This window comes from Pseudophryne corroboree, chromosome 6 (genome assembly GCF_028390025.1).
Source record: "Pseudophryne corroboree isolate aPseCor3 chromosome 6, aPseCor3.hap2, whole genome shotgun sequence".
NCBI lineage: Eukaryota > Metazoa > Chordata > Amphibia > Anura > Myobatrachidae > Pseudophryne > Pseudophryne corroboree.
In genome coordinates, this window is record NC_086449.1 from 391054116 (window position 1) to 391071262 (window position 17147).

The 17147-nt window shown below is 46.9% G+C and overlaps 1 protein-coding gene across 1 annotated transcript in view; it reads right to left on the reverse strand.

Annotated features, from left to right (window-relative positions):
- GDI2 (GDP dissociation inhibitor 2) overlaps positions 1-17147 on the reverse strand; it is a 203189-nt gene that overhangs the window by 136281 nt on the left and 49761 nt on the right. Inside the window, exon 2 of the mRNA XM_063926788.1 lies at positions 8602-8709. Within this exon, the coding sequence (XP_063782858.1) occupies positions 8602-8709 (108 nt within the window). The remainder of the gene's footprint in view (positions 1-8601; positions 8710-17147) is intronic.

Sequence of the window (17147 nt, forward strand, 5' to 3'; positions counted from 1 at the left end):
GTCGGCATCACCCGTCCATTGGCAGGTCCACAGGGCTCGCCTAGCAGAAATCGCCATGGCATTGGCTCTTGAACCTAACAGTCCAACGTCTCTCTGGGCGTCTCTCATATATAAGACTGCATCTTTAATGTGACCCAAGGTCAATAAAATGCTATCCCTATCTAGGGTATCAATGTCAGCTGACAAGGTATCTGCCCAACCTGCTACAGCGCTACAAACACAAGCCGACGCTATTCCCGGTCTGAGCAAGACACCCGTATGTGCATAAATTGATTTTAAGGTAGTTTCCTGTTCTGGAGACGGCAGCGCCACCTTTTTGGACAAGCGCGTTAAAGCCTTGTCCTTCCTAGGTGAGGATTCCCACCGTAACCTGTCCTGTGCAGGGAAAGGATACGCCATAAGAATTCTCTTGGGAATCTGCAGTTTTTCGTCTTGAGTTTCCCCAAGCTTTTTCAAATAACGCGTTCAGCTCATGAGATGGAGTAAAGGTTACCTCAGGTTTCTTTTCCTTAAACATACATACCCTCGTGTCAGGGACAGAGGGGTCATCTGTGATATGCAAAACATCTTTTATTGCAATAATCATATAATGAATACTTTTGGCCACCCTTGGGTGTAACCTCGCATCATCGTAGTCGACACTGGAGTCAGAATCCGTGTCGGTATCAGTGTCTGCTACTTGGGACAGGGGACGTTTCTGAGACCCTGAAGGGCCCTGTGACACAGTCAAAGCCATGGATTGACTCCCTGTTTTATCCCTGGACTCTGCTTTGTCCAATCTCTTATGCAATAAAGACACATTTGCATTTAAAACATTCCACATATCCAACCAATCAGGTGTCAGCGTTGCCGACAGAGAGACAATCATCTGCTCCACCTCCTCCTTAGATGAGCCTTCCGCTTCAGACATGCCGACACACACGTACCGACACCCCCACAGGGATATACCTATATGGAGACAGTCCCCCAATAAGGCCCTTTGGAGAGACAGAGTATGCCAGCACACACTCACTGCGCCAATTAAATGTGCCCCCCTCTTCTTTGCCCTGTGTAACCGTGTTCAGCAGGGGAGAGTCCGGGGAGCTAGCTTCTCTGCAGTGTGCTGTGGAGAAAATGGCGCTGGTTAGTGCTGGAGGATCAAGCTCCGCCCCCTCAGCGGCGGGCTTCGGTCCCGCTCAAATTATTTATACTGGCAGGGGGGGGTTTAATATACCGCCTCTGCAGTGTCTAATCTATTTGCCAGTGCCCCTTGAGGTTAATATTGCTGCCCAGGGCATCCCCCCTGCGCGCTGCACCCTTGCAGTGCCCTCTGTGTGTGTATGTGTGGGAGCAATGGCGCGCAGCGTTATCGCTGCGCGTTACCTCAGTGAAGATCTGAAGTCTTCTGCCGCCTTTGAAGTCTTCTTTCTTTTTAATACTCACCCGGCTTCTATCTTCCGGCTCTGTGAGGAGGACGGCGGCGCGGCTCCGGGACGAACGGCGAGGGTGAGACCTGCGTTCCGACCCTCTGGAGCTAATGGTGTCCAGTAGCCTAAGAAGCAGAGCCTATCATTTAAGTAGGTCTGCTTCTCTCCCCTCAGTCCCACGATGCAGGGAGCCTGTTGCCAGCAGTGCTCCCTGAAAATAAAAAACCTAACAAAAGGGGCGTGGCCTGGCACCGGAGGAGAGCAGTAGCAGCTTGCTTGAGCACCTGCTTTTATGTCACCTTCCTTGCCCTCCTGGATTGCTCAGACTCGCTCCTCCACTGTCTACCGCCCCCCCCCCAAGCCCCCTTATCACCGTTGCAGCCTGACCAGAGCCGCGGAATCGGGGAGCGCCTGGAGGCTCCCGCGGATTGCGGCCTGGTATACACGTCGGAGCCGGGACCTCGATTTAGACACGATTCCGCCGGACTTCCGGGAGGACCGCGATCACCCTCTACGAGCTTCCTTTACACGCGGCACCCCTAGACGACCCCACACCGCCCGCTACACCCCGCTATCTCCCGTCACCTGAGGCCGTGTGGCGCTGTGCCCGGAGGACGCAGTGGAGGGAGCCTGATAGCGTCCCTGCAGCCGGAGCTGACCTGTTGCCGCTGACCCGCCGAGCCGCTGGAAGGAGCGTGACGGCGGGAGATGCACTCCCTCCACCCCTCTGAATAGACGGCTCCGACTAGCCTGCCAGCTAGCCCACCTGCGCTGCCTCTGAGGTGGCAGTTTTACAGCTGCTACCAGCAGGGGTCCCTCTGCCCTACTTACTGCCTGGCTTGGCAGCCCCCTGATAAATATTGGCACAGTGTAGGTGGGAGGGGAGAGGCTGATGCTCCACACGACCCGGCCTGCTGATGAAGTAGTGGGCTGTTATTAGGAAGGCTCTGCTGGCCCCTGGACACACCTGCCTCCCTTAGACAATTAGACCCACCTGCTCTGCACCTATTGAGCCTGAGGACAGGTCCTGGCTCCTACTGCGTGAGGACATTCCCTACCCCTCCGCTAAACATTCCGGTGGCGGTATTCCTCACCCCCCCCCCTCCCCATCTGATTGCCTGCTTCGGAGTCTCAAGAAAGGGAACATACTATCTCCACGCACGCTGGCCCGCTGTCGCCTTGGGGCACGTCTTTGCCTCAAGTATTATCTCTGACCCCGGCTGGGAGACCTCCACACCTCTGAGTACCGTAACCGGGATGTGGTTACTTTGAATGTGTTTGCCTAGTATGCGAGACCCGCTACACCCTTTACTACTTGGGCTCTCTGCGCTTTGTGGTCGCCCCTTTTCTCTGATACTCCTGCATGGAAAAGTTCCTGATACCTTTGCCCGTAATGTCCGCAGGCACTACTCCGCAATCTCGAGGACGACACTCCCTGTGGCGATTCACCAGATTCTGATCACTCGACTACACGCGTTTTGTCTCAGCGTTCCCGCAAATCACGACCACCTGTGAAACAACCCAATATGAAGCATAAAGACCTACTGGCGGTCTTGGGGCCTCTCCTAGATGAGAAGTTGGCGGGCATTAAAGAAGCCATAGAATCCTCATCGGCCCTGCTCAGTCAACACTCCACCCGCCTCGACGAAGCGGAGCGGAGGATATCGACCTTGTAGGATAACTTAGAAGAGGCACAACGTTCCTTACAAGCCAAGCAATTGGAGGTCTCTGACCTCTCAGAGAAGCTAGATGACCTTGAAAATCGCAGTATGCGTAACAATCTGAGGGTCATAGGCATCCAGGAGTCGATAAAAGGCCACGAGCTCCTAGATCTCCTTTCGTCAGGCATTCCGGAACAACTATCCATGGTTATGAAAGGAGTCCCTCTCGTCATCGAAAGAGCCCATAGGTTGGGGCCTGAACGCAAGAATTCTTCTGGACGTCCTCGCCCGGTGATTATGAGGGTCCTGAATTATGCGGACAAAACGAAGACTTCTTGACCACTACCGCAAGACTGCTAGCCTCTCAGTCAATGGCGAACGTCTCCTCCTCTTCCAGGACTTCTCTGCATTGGTGGCCGCGAGGCGCAGAGAGTTTGCTCCTATCTGTACACACCTTTTTGATGCAAAGATAAAATTCTCCTTGCTCTACCAAGCTCGCCTCAGGGTCTTGGAGGATGGCAGACCGCAATTCTTCGATGATCCCGAGGAGGCCAAGCGGCACTTCTCGCTAGAAAACACTTGACCGATGTCTGCTCCTGCCTGATACTAACTCTCTGCCATCCGAGCCTGCGCTCGGGTCTCACGTACAGATTGCTCAGAGTACGAATACTACACACTCTCGATTTGTTTTTTCCTTATCTTGATACTTTGATGTTTTTGTTATTGTTTATATGTTCTGTTAATTATGCTTGCCTAGACCGGGACCCCTTCCCTCCATGGGGGGAATCCCTCCCCGCTCGCTGGGACGGGTTGGGACCCTGTTTTATCTTCTACATTTTATTGCTAGTGTTCTTCCCGGTAGGGGTGGGTTGATATGTCTGCTAATGCCCACCCACTATCTCATGTAGACGGAGATCCAGATGCCACATCACTTTGTGTTGTCTCCTGGAATGTGGAGGGTCTTAATCACCCGGTCAAAAGGAAAAAGGTGATATCACACCTAAAACGTATGTCCCCTCATATTGTCTTTCTCCAAGAGACACATTGGCTAGATGACCCTAGACACGCCTTACGTGCCCCTTGAATCGGAGAATGTATCTCCTCTCCGCATCACTCTAAATCTAGGGGGGGTAGCGGTATTATTCCACGCCAACCTACAATACTCTGTACTCAGAAAGCTTTGTGACCCTGGGGGTAGATTTCTGCTACTAGATACAAGTATCAACAACACTGTTTATAACCTTCTCAATCTATATGCACCTAATATCTCACCTGACTCCTTTTTTGCAGATCTTTTAACGACTCTCTTTAATTGGGGTACCCAAAAATTGGTTGTCGGCGGGGATTTCAATTTGGTAGTCGACCCATCCATGGACAGATCCGGGGTACGTACCACCACTAACACACCCTCCGCTCAGTTACTTTCCTCCTTCTGTACTCAACTAGACCTATTAGACCCCTGGCGTATACTACATCCCACTCAGAAAGACTTTTCTTTCTACTCCCATCCTCATTAATCCCATTCTCGCATTGATTATATTTTTACTGTCACTGGCCTCCTCCCCAAGGTTACTCACACCTCTATTGAGAATATTATTATATCAGATCATGCCCCGATATCTCTCCACATCCGACTGACCCTGCCTCCCCGTAGTATCCCTCGGTGGCGTTTCCCTGCATATTTGCGTCACTCCACTGATTTCCTTCTCCATCTCAAACAGTCCTGGCTCAATTACAATCTAGATAATAACGACCAGAGTTTAGACTCGCCAATATTTTGGGGCGCGGCCAAGGCTGTCCTTCGCGGACACAATGTCCTACACTCACTTTCTTCCCAATTACAGACCTTAAGTGCCACACTCACCTCTGCGTACAGGAGATATACCCACCATGACACCCCCGCACACAAGGAAGCTTACCTTTCTGCCAAACTCCTCTATGATCCGTTCCTCACGGAACGAGCCCAACTATCCTATGACTACCAACGCAACAGATTTCACAGGTGGGGCAATAAGTCGGGCAAACTGCTGCCCAATTTAATCAAGGGCTAAATCCTGCACATGGGTGAATACAATCGATAACTCGGGCACACTGACCACTGACCCCGAAACCATATGCAACGAATTTCGGAGCTTTTATCAATCTCTATACGCCAAAGGCCCTGATGACTTGGAGGCTAATCGCTCCTTTCTAGAGGAGGCTGCCCTCCCGGTCTTGACCCAAAAGGAGAGAGACTCTCTGGAGGTTGTTGACGTCATTAAGACCTTACCTAACAATAAAAGCCCTGGCCCAGATGGCTTTGGCGCGGAGTTTTATAAAATGCTTCGTGACGAGATTGCTCCCACTCTTGCGTCTCTTTATAATCATATTCTTATCTCCAAATGTACTCCAATTAGGTTTAATGAGGCTACTATAATAGTTCTAGCAATACCTGGCAAGGATCCCTCCCTACCCAGTTCCTACAGACAGATCTCCCTTCTCAATCAGTATTTCAAAATTCTCACGAAACTGATGGCCAACAGACTACAGCCCTGCCTTTACCGTATTATATCACCTGCGCAGATGGGTTTTATTAAACATAGACAATCTGTACAGTGTATTAGAACCGCCTTAGCGGCCATCACTTACTCACGCACTCACAATATCACTGATAACATTTTGATAAACCTTGATGCAGAAAAGGCTTTTGACAAGATTGCTTGGCCTCACTTAGCTAGAGTCTTGATTTATCAACAATTTGGTGAGAACTTCCGTGGCCTTGTCGACTCCCTTTATAACAGCCCTATTGCGCAGGTGGTGGTCAATAATGTTCCCTCATCTCCCTTTATTCTTGAAAGAGGGACTAGACAGGGATGCCCCCTCTCCTCCCTTCTTTTCAATCTGGCTCTAGAACCTTTTTTACGGTATATCCTCAACCTATCTGTTTTCCGGGGTATTAGGATAGGTAATAGTGAGGTGAAAGTGCTGGCATTTGCGGATGATGTCCTCCTTTTTACCTCTAACCCGAGACAATCTATTCCGGCATTACAGAACACTATTGAACGTTTCTCCTCCTTTGCCAGTTTCTCCATCAACTATAACAAATCTGAGGCTCTGGCCCTGTCTACTCAGGTCACCACGGGGTGGGACACACTTTTCCGTTTCGCTGGGCCCCCACCCACATCACGTATCTTGGGATCCTTCTCCCCTCTGACCCTACTCGTCTTTACCTTGACAACATACGCCCTATTCTTACTAAAATTCAGACTGAACTAGCACTCTGGCAAAAACTGCCCCTCAATCTACTGGGACGCTGCAACCTAGTTAAGATGGCTAGCTTCCCCAAATTGCTCTATGTCCTCCAGATGGTTCCAATCATGCTCTCAAAATCTGATCTATCCTCCCTTAACTCCTCTATTTCTAAATTTATTTGGGCCAATAAACGACCCAGAATAAGCTTCTTCAAACTGTGCCAGACGGTACAGAATGGGGTGTGAATTTGCCGGACATAGAGCAATACAATAGAGTGTGCCTTCTTCGTTTCGCTATGGACTGGCTTAGAGGTACGTCAGTCTTTACCGACTCGATGCTTGATTCCCAACTTTGTGCCCCCCTGTCTCTTAAGTTTTCTTCTTCACGCGAACAGATCTGAATTGTCGCCCCCTCACCTCGACAACCTACTCTTAACCTCTACCATTATGGCATGGCGATTATCTAGAAAATCTCTAAAGCTGCAATATAGTTACTCATTATTTCTCCCTCTGGTTGGTAACCTGTAATTCCAGAAGGGTCAGGCCTCTTTTCCTTTCAATACTTGGCGCGCGGCTGGGATCACACAGATTGGTGACCTTCTTGACTCTAGGAAAAGGATGCTTTCTTTTGCTGATGTATTAACCAAATTCGACATTCTTCCTCACCATGCATTCTACTTTTTCAGGCCTCACACTATATACAATCTGTCCTATCCCATCTTCATCCGTCAGACTTTATCAATTCCCTAGATACGCTCCGGAACATACTCCATTTCGACTATTTATGCCCGCATACGTACGGAACATGTACCCACTACTGACCTCGCTCAACTTCAGAAATGGTCCTCTCAAATACCTTCAATGTCTCCCGATGCCGTACTAAATAGTTTTACAGCCTCTTTAAAACTTATCCCGGCTAGCTTATACCAGGAAATGTCCTATAAGATCCTACATAGAGCCTACATATCTCCAAAGAGGAGTTCTTTGATGGGTTTATCGGACTCAGCAAAATGCATAAAATGCTCAGCACCATTAGCTGATCTCATGCACTGCTTTTGGCATTGCCCTCACATTCAGGCCTTCTGGGCTGCGTTGATGGTCCCCCCCCCCCCCCCCCCCTATCACTGGCGACCTCTAGGCTGCTCTTTCTGTTCACGATGGATTGGCTGGAAACATCCCTCAATAAAGAAATACTAACCCCTGCGCTGTTTCAATGTTGGGGCCGGTTTATACACAAGCTGCCTACTCGAACGAAACTAGCCATTCAGCAGAGTTTTTGCTGCACCACATGGTATGGCCAACAAGTCCTGGCTGGTATCCTTCCAGTTTCTCTCCCATAACTGCATAGTTCCCTCCACCTCCCCGCCTCTCCCCCTTTTCTCCCCTCCTTATCACACCAGTCTCTGCACATACCTTAGTTTTTTCTATCCCCTTTTTCTACTCCCTCTCTATGGCTCTCCGTCGACTGTGTATCTTCTCTAGCTTTGTTGGTTTCTCCATGGATGGGTCGGCGATCCCCTGGCCTTGGCGGGTACTATTTTATTCTGTGTTTTAGTTTATTGTTTTTGGTTTTTGTGTTCCCCGATGGGGTGAATGCATCAGAATGTTATACTTTTTAAGTTCTTGTTTTGTCTTTATACCAGATTTACGATTGATGTTCTTGCAGAATGGCTCGTATATGACGTATACAAATCTGTTTTATAATTTTGCCGTTTTATATTAGAAAATGGAAAATGGGAGGTTCTGCTCTAGGCCCCTCCGCCCTTCTGACTAGTTAGTACGTGATTTATCATGATTCTATACAATGGTCGGGTTCTATGCTTTTTCCTGCTGCTAATTGTTGTTTCTTGTAAACCTCAATAAAATATATATTGGAGAGAAAAAAAAAAACCTAACAAAAAGTCTTTTTCAGAGAAACTCAGGAGAGCTCCCCTACAGTGCACCCAGTCTCCTCTGGGCACAGGATCTAACTGAGGTCTTGAGGAGGGGCATAGAGGGAGGAGCCAGTGCACACCCATTCTAAAGTCTTTAGAGTGCCCATGTCTCCTGCGGAGCCCGTCTATATCCCATGGTCCTTACGGAGTCCCCAGCATCCTCTAGGACGTAAGAGAAAAAGGGCTTACTAAATTATATAGTTTGACAATCAGTAGAATATTTGTAAATTAGGTTGGGGAATAAACAATGGCAACTTCTATCAATGTTATTTGTTAATATTATTTATTGGGTACTACAAGGTGTAAACATTGTGCAGACAAGTTAGACACAACCCCAATACTGGTTTGTAGATAAAAGGTACAATCTTACATCTTCCAGTGGTGTGATGGAAGCGCTATCTCCCCCATAGTAAGAGTTACGATCCATGTGCAACACCTTCTTGCCATTTACTGACATTATTCCTGAAAGGATGCATTCCTACAATAAAGAAACAAAATGGAGTTACCAATAACACACAGACGTACTCAACTTGAAACAGAAGTATTTACTTTTCTAATGGAGTCAAAAAGAAAAAGGACAGTATGATGTCCAATCCAGCTTGTGACTATAAAGCCAACAATTACAACCCTATTTTTTCCAGTTAGGAAGGCAGTGTTATCAATATGCCTTGCAGAAGAGAGTGGGTTGTGGCTTCTATTTTCACAGCCACGTTACGGTTGTGTAGTCTGATACAACACTCCATCAGTCACCAGGTACTGTAAATAAAACGGTTTTCTTCAATGATGAAAGTGCCAATTTGATTAAAAACCAAAACAAACCATAACATTTCAGGAAAATGCTTGTTAACCTTCTCACAAATTTAGGCACACTTTAAAAGACTGTGGGGTATATGCAATTCCGGACGAATTGCGTCTTTTTTTAGCCAGTTTTTTTAGCCCGTTTTCGACACAAGTCGACCGTCGAATCCCGGCCGGCGGTTGCCGGAATTCGACATTCAATAAAAAACAAATTCGACAGTCCCGCTGTCGAAAAACGGACCAATTGACGGATAAGTGCGTCCTGGATTCGACTTTTCGGACGGCACAAAAATAGTTTAAAAAAACCCTAAAAAAAATTGCGTGGGGTCCCCACTCCTAAGCATAACCAGCCTCGGGCTCTTTGAGCCGGTCCTGGTTGTGAAAATACGGAGAAAAAATTGACAGGGGATACCCCGTATTTTTGGAACCAGCACCGGGCTCTGCGTCCGGTCCTGGTGCAAACAATACGAGGGACAAAAAGCGTAGGGGTCCCCCGTATTTTTAACACCAGCACCGGGCTCCACTAGCTGGAGAGATAATGCCACCGAGGGACCGATATAAAAGTGTCCCCCGGCTGTGGCATTATCTCTCTGACTAGTGGAGCCCGGTGCTGGTGTTAAAAATACGGGGGACCCCTACATTTTTTGTCCCTCGTATTTTTTGCACCAGGACCAGACGCAGAGCCCAGTGCTGGTTCTAAAAATACGGGGGATCCCCTATCAATTTTTTCCCCGTATTTTTACAACCAGGACCGGCTCAAAGAGCCCGAGGCTGGTTATGCTTAGGAGGGGGGACCCCGCGCATTTTTTTTTTCTGGATTTTAACCCATTCCCACTGAAAACCATGCTCTCTCTATTATATTCAGTTAAAAAAATATTATTTTAAAAAATATATAAATAATAGTTATGTCTCCTAATAGACAAACCAAGTACCTAATCCCTTCTAATATAAATAGATATGCTATTAGCAATAAAAAAAAAAACATGTTTTTAAAAATTTTTATTAGATTCCGCCAGCAAAGTGAGGCGGAATGAAATTGACGAAATTACTGTCGAAAAGCACTGTTGTTGAATAGACATTCTTCAATTGAATATACTTTTGTCGAAAAGCCGCATTTTTACCATTGCAGACATGTTGAATTTGACAACTGTTGAATTTTAAAAAGTCGAATCTGAAAAGTAATTTTTTTTTGTCGAAAAGTACTATACTGCATTGTCGAATATTTTTTTGTGTCAAAAATACCCCGTTTTTCGACATTTGCGGCAATTCGACCGCAATTGCATATACCCCCGTGAAACATACATAATTTGTGCAAAGTACTTCAGCATGAAACACTTGAGACAGTGTCACACCATCAGATATTAAGCGCAGGAGGCGAGTAAAACATTTTGCATATACCTGAACTAACACCTTAATACAGGGCTCGACAAATCCCAGGGGCCAGCTTGCCATGGCCCCTAGATTTTTCTGCCCGACTACCAAATTATGCAGGGAGGGTGGAAGCAGATCCTCTTCAGTCCCAGCGGAGATTCGTGGGCGTGCTTGTATTGTGGCGACTATTTCATGCACAGGAGTGCATGTGCTAAGGGTCCATCTTGGCCTGCGCTGACTGCTCTGCCTGTCACTCCCAACCTGCACTGACTGTTATGCCTGCCACCTGTGGGGTGGGGGTGGGGGGAGTTGTTCAGTAATGCGTCTCTGTGTAGGGAAGGGGGGGTTGTTCAATACTTTTTTTTTGGGGAGGGGGGGGTGGAAGGTAAGGCAGTGGACTGGCTCCCACACTTTCATCCTGGCTCCTAGATTTTAGAACAATTTGTCAAGCCCTGTCTTGATAATGTAATCAAACATAAATATGCCAGAGACCAATTTCAATTATGCTTAGTAAGTAACCAGCCAGGTTAATGAGGACCAGAAAGAATGTCTGATCTATGCTATAAAACCCAATATTCATCCCACAAAAATATAAGCACTGTCACATTGCTTGTAATCCAAAAGATTTGTCAATTACCAAAGAACTCCCATAGCTGACCTTACTCTACTGAAGCCTTGTAATTACAAGGCAGCACCCTTACCAAAAGTGTCCTTTCAGGCCAAACTGGTAATTTAATAATTCATTAACATTTATCAACTAGTCAAAAGAATTACAAGTTATTACTTTGTTCAGCAATTTAAGTTGCTTAAGAGCCTATTTCTACCTTTATCTGGATACAGAGGCTTAACTAATCAAGCGGCCAAAGGCAGAGGATAAGTTGACACATTGAGAAGGATGGCATCTTGGATAAAATCAACCATATAATTTTTATTTTTTATACAAATAGTGGTATTCCAATGCCAAAATGGTGAGCACCATTAAAATTCTCAATAAACACCCCCAAAAAAACATATGTTTATTACGGTCCCCCAAAAATATTAGTTCTTTAAAAGAAAAATGCAAATAAAAAATAAACATGATTTGGGGCAATTTTAGGTCAATTTACATTTTTTTTTTTTTTTTTTTACAAATACTAGTATTTTTTGCAGTTTATTAGATAGTATAAATACTTTTTGGGTTCATAAATTAACTTTTTTTTTATTTTGGGTAATCCTATTTTTGTCAATGAGCAATAACATGTAGTTATTGGACTAATTAAGCCAATAGGAAACGTCCAATTGTCTAATTAGTCATGGGGGAGGGGGTGTCCTAGGGGCTCGCTCTGAGGACAGACCTCACATTTTAACCAAAAATTGGGATTTTTCAGACCATTGGAACTGCATGAAAAAAAAGCAGCATTAATTCCTATTGAAATTTACAAAAATGAATTTCCTCATCGACAAATTAATAGGAAACACTTCACAGCTCTCACGCTCAATTTTGTATTACTGTGGGTTTGCGCACTCCCACTACAGACTTGAAAAATAAATTGGTCGGGGTTTTTTTTTTTGCGGTTAAAATCCCGAAGGGCGAAAACTAAAAAAAACTACAGCCATGGAACACTGTGTTCTGGCTGTTCCGGTGGATCTCCACGGCTTCCTGTCATCTCCACTCTATTGTGGAGGAAGATGCTGGGAGTGTAGTGCTCCCTGCTGCTGAAACCGGACACACACCTGACAGTGGGTGACAGGGGACTGAGTACTTAAGGAATAATTAAGCTAATTGTATTCTTCCAATTGCTTAGTCAGCCAGTGTCCAAGGGGTTCCAGAGCAAATACCAACGATTTGTCCTATATTTTATTTATTTATTTTAAAGGAAAAAACAGACTTGGCTCTGTGGATGTGAGAAAAACACCAGTGATTTCTATAGAAATCAGTGACTCATTAGCTCTCCTTAAGCTGAATAAGAAAAACCCAGCGGCTGTGTTAAAAAAAATTTCGCCTCAGGGTTTTTCAAAAATCTGCACACAATTGAATATGTCTGAATATGACCAGTAAATTTCTGTCTAGGTTTCTTTCAATAACTTTTACAAAGTTGCCATCACATAATCCTATTACTACAAGGGTTTCACATTATGTGGAAAAACAGGATGACCAGTAACTTAATAGGAAGGAAAGATAAATCCATCTTAAATATGCAATTAAGCATTTGGCTCAAACTGTAGGTAGCAGGATGTCAAGATTGTACTGTTAAAAAATTGACACGAAATGGAATAGCAAGTCAGACACCAATAAACATAATTTAAATATTTAAAATCACCATAAAAATGGTGTCCCTAATTCTGAGAAAATAAGATTTTAAACCTACCGGTAAATCTTTTTCTCCTAGTCCGTAGAGGATGCCGGGGACTCCGGTAGGACCATGGGGTATAGACTGGCTCCGCAGGAAACATGGGCACTCTAAAGACTTTAGAATGGGTGTGCACTGGCTCCTCCCTCTATGCCCCTCCTCAAGACCTCAGTTAGAGAAACTGTGCCCAGAGGAGACGGACACAGTACGAGGAAAGGATTTTTGTTAATCTAAGGGCAAGATTCATACCAGCCCACACCATCCACACTGTATAACATGGAATATACGCAACCAGTTAACAGCATGAAGAAAACAGTATCAGACAAAGACTGATCTTAAGTGTAACATATCCCTTATGTAAGCAACAACTATATGCAAGCCTTGCAGAAAATAAGTCCGCACCGGGACGGGCGCCCAGCATTCTCTACGGACTAGGAGAAAAAGATTTACTGGTAGGTTTAAGATCTTATTTTCTCTTACGTCCTAGAGCAGGGGTGGGGAACCTCAGGCCCGAGAGCAGTATAAGGCCCACAAAACCACTTGATCCGGCCCGGCCAGGCTCACCTAGCCGGGCGCCCGCTGAGATTTTGTTACTAGTGGGCCCCTGGCTTCTTACCCTCAGTAGCAGCCGGAGCTCACTCCTGAGCTCCGGCTTCCGGCTCTGGCAATGTGCGGCGTTATGGGAGAGATGTCATGACTTCTCTCCCATAGTTCTGAGGAGCGAGCGGCCAGACAGAGGGCAATGGTCCGGAAGCAGGAGCGGGGCTGGTGAGTATTGTGGTTTTTATTTCTTTTAGTGTGTGTGTGTGTGTGTGTGTGTGTGTGTGTGTGTGTGTGTGTGTAAGTAAGTATCGCTACTAGGGGGCATAACTGATGGGGCATAACAAGTGACTGGGGGCATATCTACTGGGGCATAACAAGTGACTTGGGGCATATCTACGGGGGAGCATATCTACGGGGGAGCATATCTACGGGGGAGCATATCTACTTGGGGCAGGCTCATTTTTAAGTTGATAATTTTTGTATGGCCCCCAAAAGGATTTTATAAATATCCAAATGGCCCTTGGTAGAAAAAAGGTTCCCCCCTGTCCTAGAGGATGCTGGGGACTCCGTAAGGACCATGGGAATTATACCAAAGTTCCAAAACGGGCAGGAGAGTGCGGATGACTCTGCAGCACCGATTGAGCAAACATGAGGTCCTCATCAGCCAGGGTATCAAACTTGTAGAATTTTGCAAAGGTGTTTGAACCCGACCAAGTAGCTGCTCGGCAAAGCTGTAAAGCTGAGACGCCTCGGGCAGCCGCCCAAGAAGAGCACACCTTCCTGGTGGAATGGGCCTTTACCGAATTTGGTAACGGCAATCCAGCCGTAGAATGAGCCTGCTGAATCGTGTTACAGATCCAGCGAGCAATAGTCTGCTTAGAAGCAGGAGCGCCAACCTTGTTGGCTGCATACAGGACAAACGGTGCCTCCGTTTTCCTAACCCGAGCCGTCCTGGCTACGTAAATTTTTAAGGTCCTGACTACATCAAGGGACTTGGAATCCTCCAAGTCTCCCGTAGCCACCAGACCACAATAGGTTGGTTCATATGAAACGATGAAACCACCTTAGGCAAAAATTGGGGACGAGTCCTCAACTCTGCTCTGTCCACATGGAAAATCAGTTAGGGGATTTTGTGAGACAAAGCCGCCAATTCGGACACCCGCCTTGCAGATGCCAAGGCCAACAACATGACCACCTTCCAAGTGAGAAATTTTAATTCAACCGTTTGAAGAGGTTCAAACCAGTGAGATTTTAGGAACTGTAACACCACGTTAAGGTCCCATGGTGCAACTGGGGGCACAAAAGGGAGGCTGGATGTGCAGCACTCCCTTTACAAAAGTTTGGACTTCTGGGAGAGAAGCCAATTCCTTCTGAAAGAATATAGATAGGGACGAAATCTGTACCTTAAATGGAGCCTAACTTCAGGCCCATATCCTCTCCTGTCTGTAGAAAGTGGAGAAAACGGCTCAAGTGGAAATCTTCCGTAGGAGCATTCTTGGCTTCACACCAAGATACATACTTCCTCCAGATACGGTGATAATGTTTCGCCGTCACCTCCTTCCTAGCCCTTATCAGAGTAGGGATGACCTCCTCCGGAATACCTTTCCCAGCTAGGATTCAGTGTTCAACCGCCATGCCGTCAAACGTAAGAGCGGTAAGTCTTGGAACACGCAGGGCTCCTGCTGCAACAGGTCCTCCCTGAGAGGAAGAGGCCATGGATCTTCTGTGAACATCTCCTGAAGATCTGAATACCAGGCCCTTCGAGGCCAATCCGGAACAATGAGTATTGTCTGCACTCTTTTCCTTCTTATGATTCTCAATATTTTTGAGATCAGAGGAAGAGGAGGGAACACATAGACCAACTGAAATACCCATGGTGTCACCAGGGCGTCTACCGCTACTGCCTGAGGGTCCCTTGACCTGGCACAATACCTCCGAAGCTTCTTGATGAGGCGTGACGCCATCATGTCTATTTGAGGAAGTCCCCAAAGACTTGTTATCTCTGCAAAGACTACTTGATGAAGTCCCCACTCTCCTGGATGGAGATCGTGTCTGCTGAGGAAGTCTGCTTCCCAGTTGTCCACTCCCGGAATGAAGACTGCTGACAGGGCACTTACGTGATTTTCTGCCCAGCGAAGAATCCTGGTGGCTTCCGCCATTGCCACTCTGCTCCTTGTCCCACCGTGGCAATTTACATGAGCCACGGCTGTGACGTTGTCTGATTGAATCAGAACCGGTAGGTCGCGAAGAAGATTCTCCGCTTGTCGTAGGCCGTTGTATATGGCTCTTAATTCTAGAATGTTGATGTGTAGACAAGCCTCCTGGCTTGACCATAGTCCCTGAAAATTTCTTCCTTGTGTGATTGCTCCCCATCCTCGGAGGCTCGCATCCGTGGTCACCAGAACCCAGTCTTGAATGCCGAACCTGCGACCCTCTAGAAGGTGAGCACTCTGCAGCCACCACAGGAGAGACACCCAGGCCCTGGGGGACAGGCTTATTTTCTGATGAATTTGAAGATGGAACCCGGACAACTTGTCCAGAAGGTCCCACTGAAATGTCCTCTCATGAAACCTGCCGAATGGGATGGCCTCGTAAGTCACCACCATTTTTCCCATTACTCGAGTGCATTGATGAACTGACACTCTGTTCGGTTTTAACAGGTCTCTGACCATGTTCTGGAGTTCCTGGGCTTTTTCCATTGGAAGAAAAACCCTCTTTTGTTCCATGTCTAGAATCATGCCTAAGAACGATAGCCGAGTCATTGGAACCAACTGTGACTTTGGTAGATTTTGAATCCAGCCATGCTGCTGCAGCACTCTCAGTGAGAGCGACACGCTTCTCAGCAACTGATCTCTCGATCTCGCTTTTATCAGGAGATCGTCCAAGTATGGGATAATTGTGACTCCCTGCCTGCGCAGGAGCACCATCATTTCCGCCATTACCTTGGTGAAAATCATCGAGGCCGTGGAAAGCCCAAACGGCAATGTCTGAAACTGGTTATGACAGTCCTGTACAGCGAATCTTAGGTACGCCTGATGAGGGGAATAAATAGGGACATGAAGGTATGCATCCTTTATGTCCATTGACACCATAAAATCCCCCCTTTCCAGGCTGGAGATAACCGCCCGGAGCGATTCCATCTTGAATTTGAACTTTTGCAAGTACAGGTTTAGGGATTTTAGATTCAGAATGGTTCTGACCGGGCCATCTGGTTTCGGAACCACAAACAGGATTGAATAGTACCCCTTCCCCTGTTGAACTTGGGGAACCTTGACAATCACTTGCTGTTGACACAGCCTTTGAATTGCAGCTCTCTGGGGGAGAAGCTGGTAAGGCCGATTTGATAAATCGGTGCGGAGGCACCTCTTCGAATTCCAGCTTGTAGCCTTGGGATACAATTTCCATCTCCCAAGGATCCACGTCTGATTGAACCCAGACGTGGCAGAAGAGTCGAAGACGTGCCCCCACCGGCGCTGACTCCCTCAGTGGAGCCCCAGCGTCATGCGGTGGATTTAGTAGAAGCCGGGGAGGACTTCTGTTCCTGGGAACTAGCCGTGGCAGGCATTCTTTTCCCTTTACCCTTAACTCTGGCGAGGAAGGAAGAGCCCAGACCTCTTCCGGATTTATGCGACCGAAAGGACTGCATCTGATATTGTGGTGTTTACTTTTGCTGTGGGGGGAACATAAGGCAAAAAAAGTAAATTTACCAGCGGTAGCTGTGGAAACCAGGTCCGAGAGACCTTCCCGAAAATAAAACCTCACCCTTGTAAGGCAAAACTTCCATATGCCTCTTTGAGCCGGCATCACCCGTCCATTGGCGGGTCCACAGGGCTCGCCTAGCAGCAATCGCCATGGCGTTGGCTCTTGAACCTAG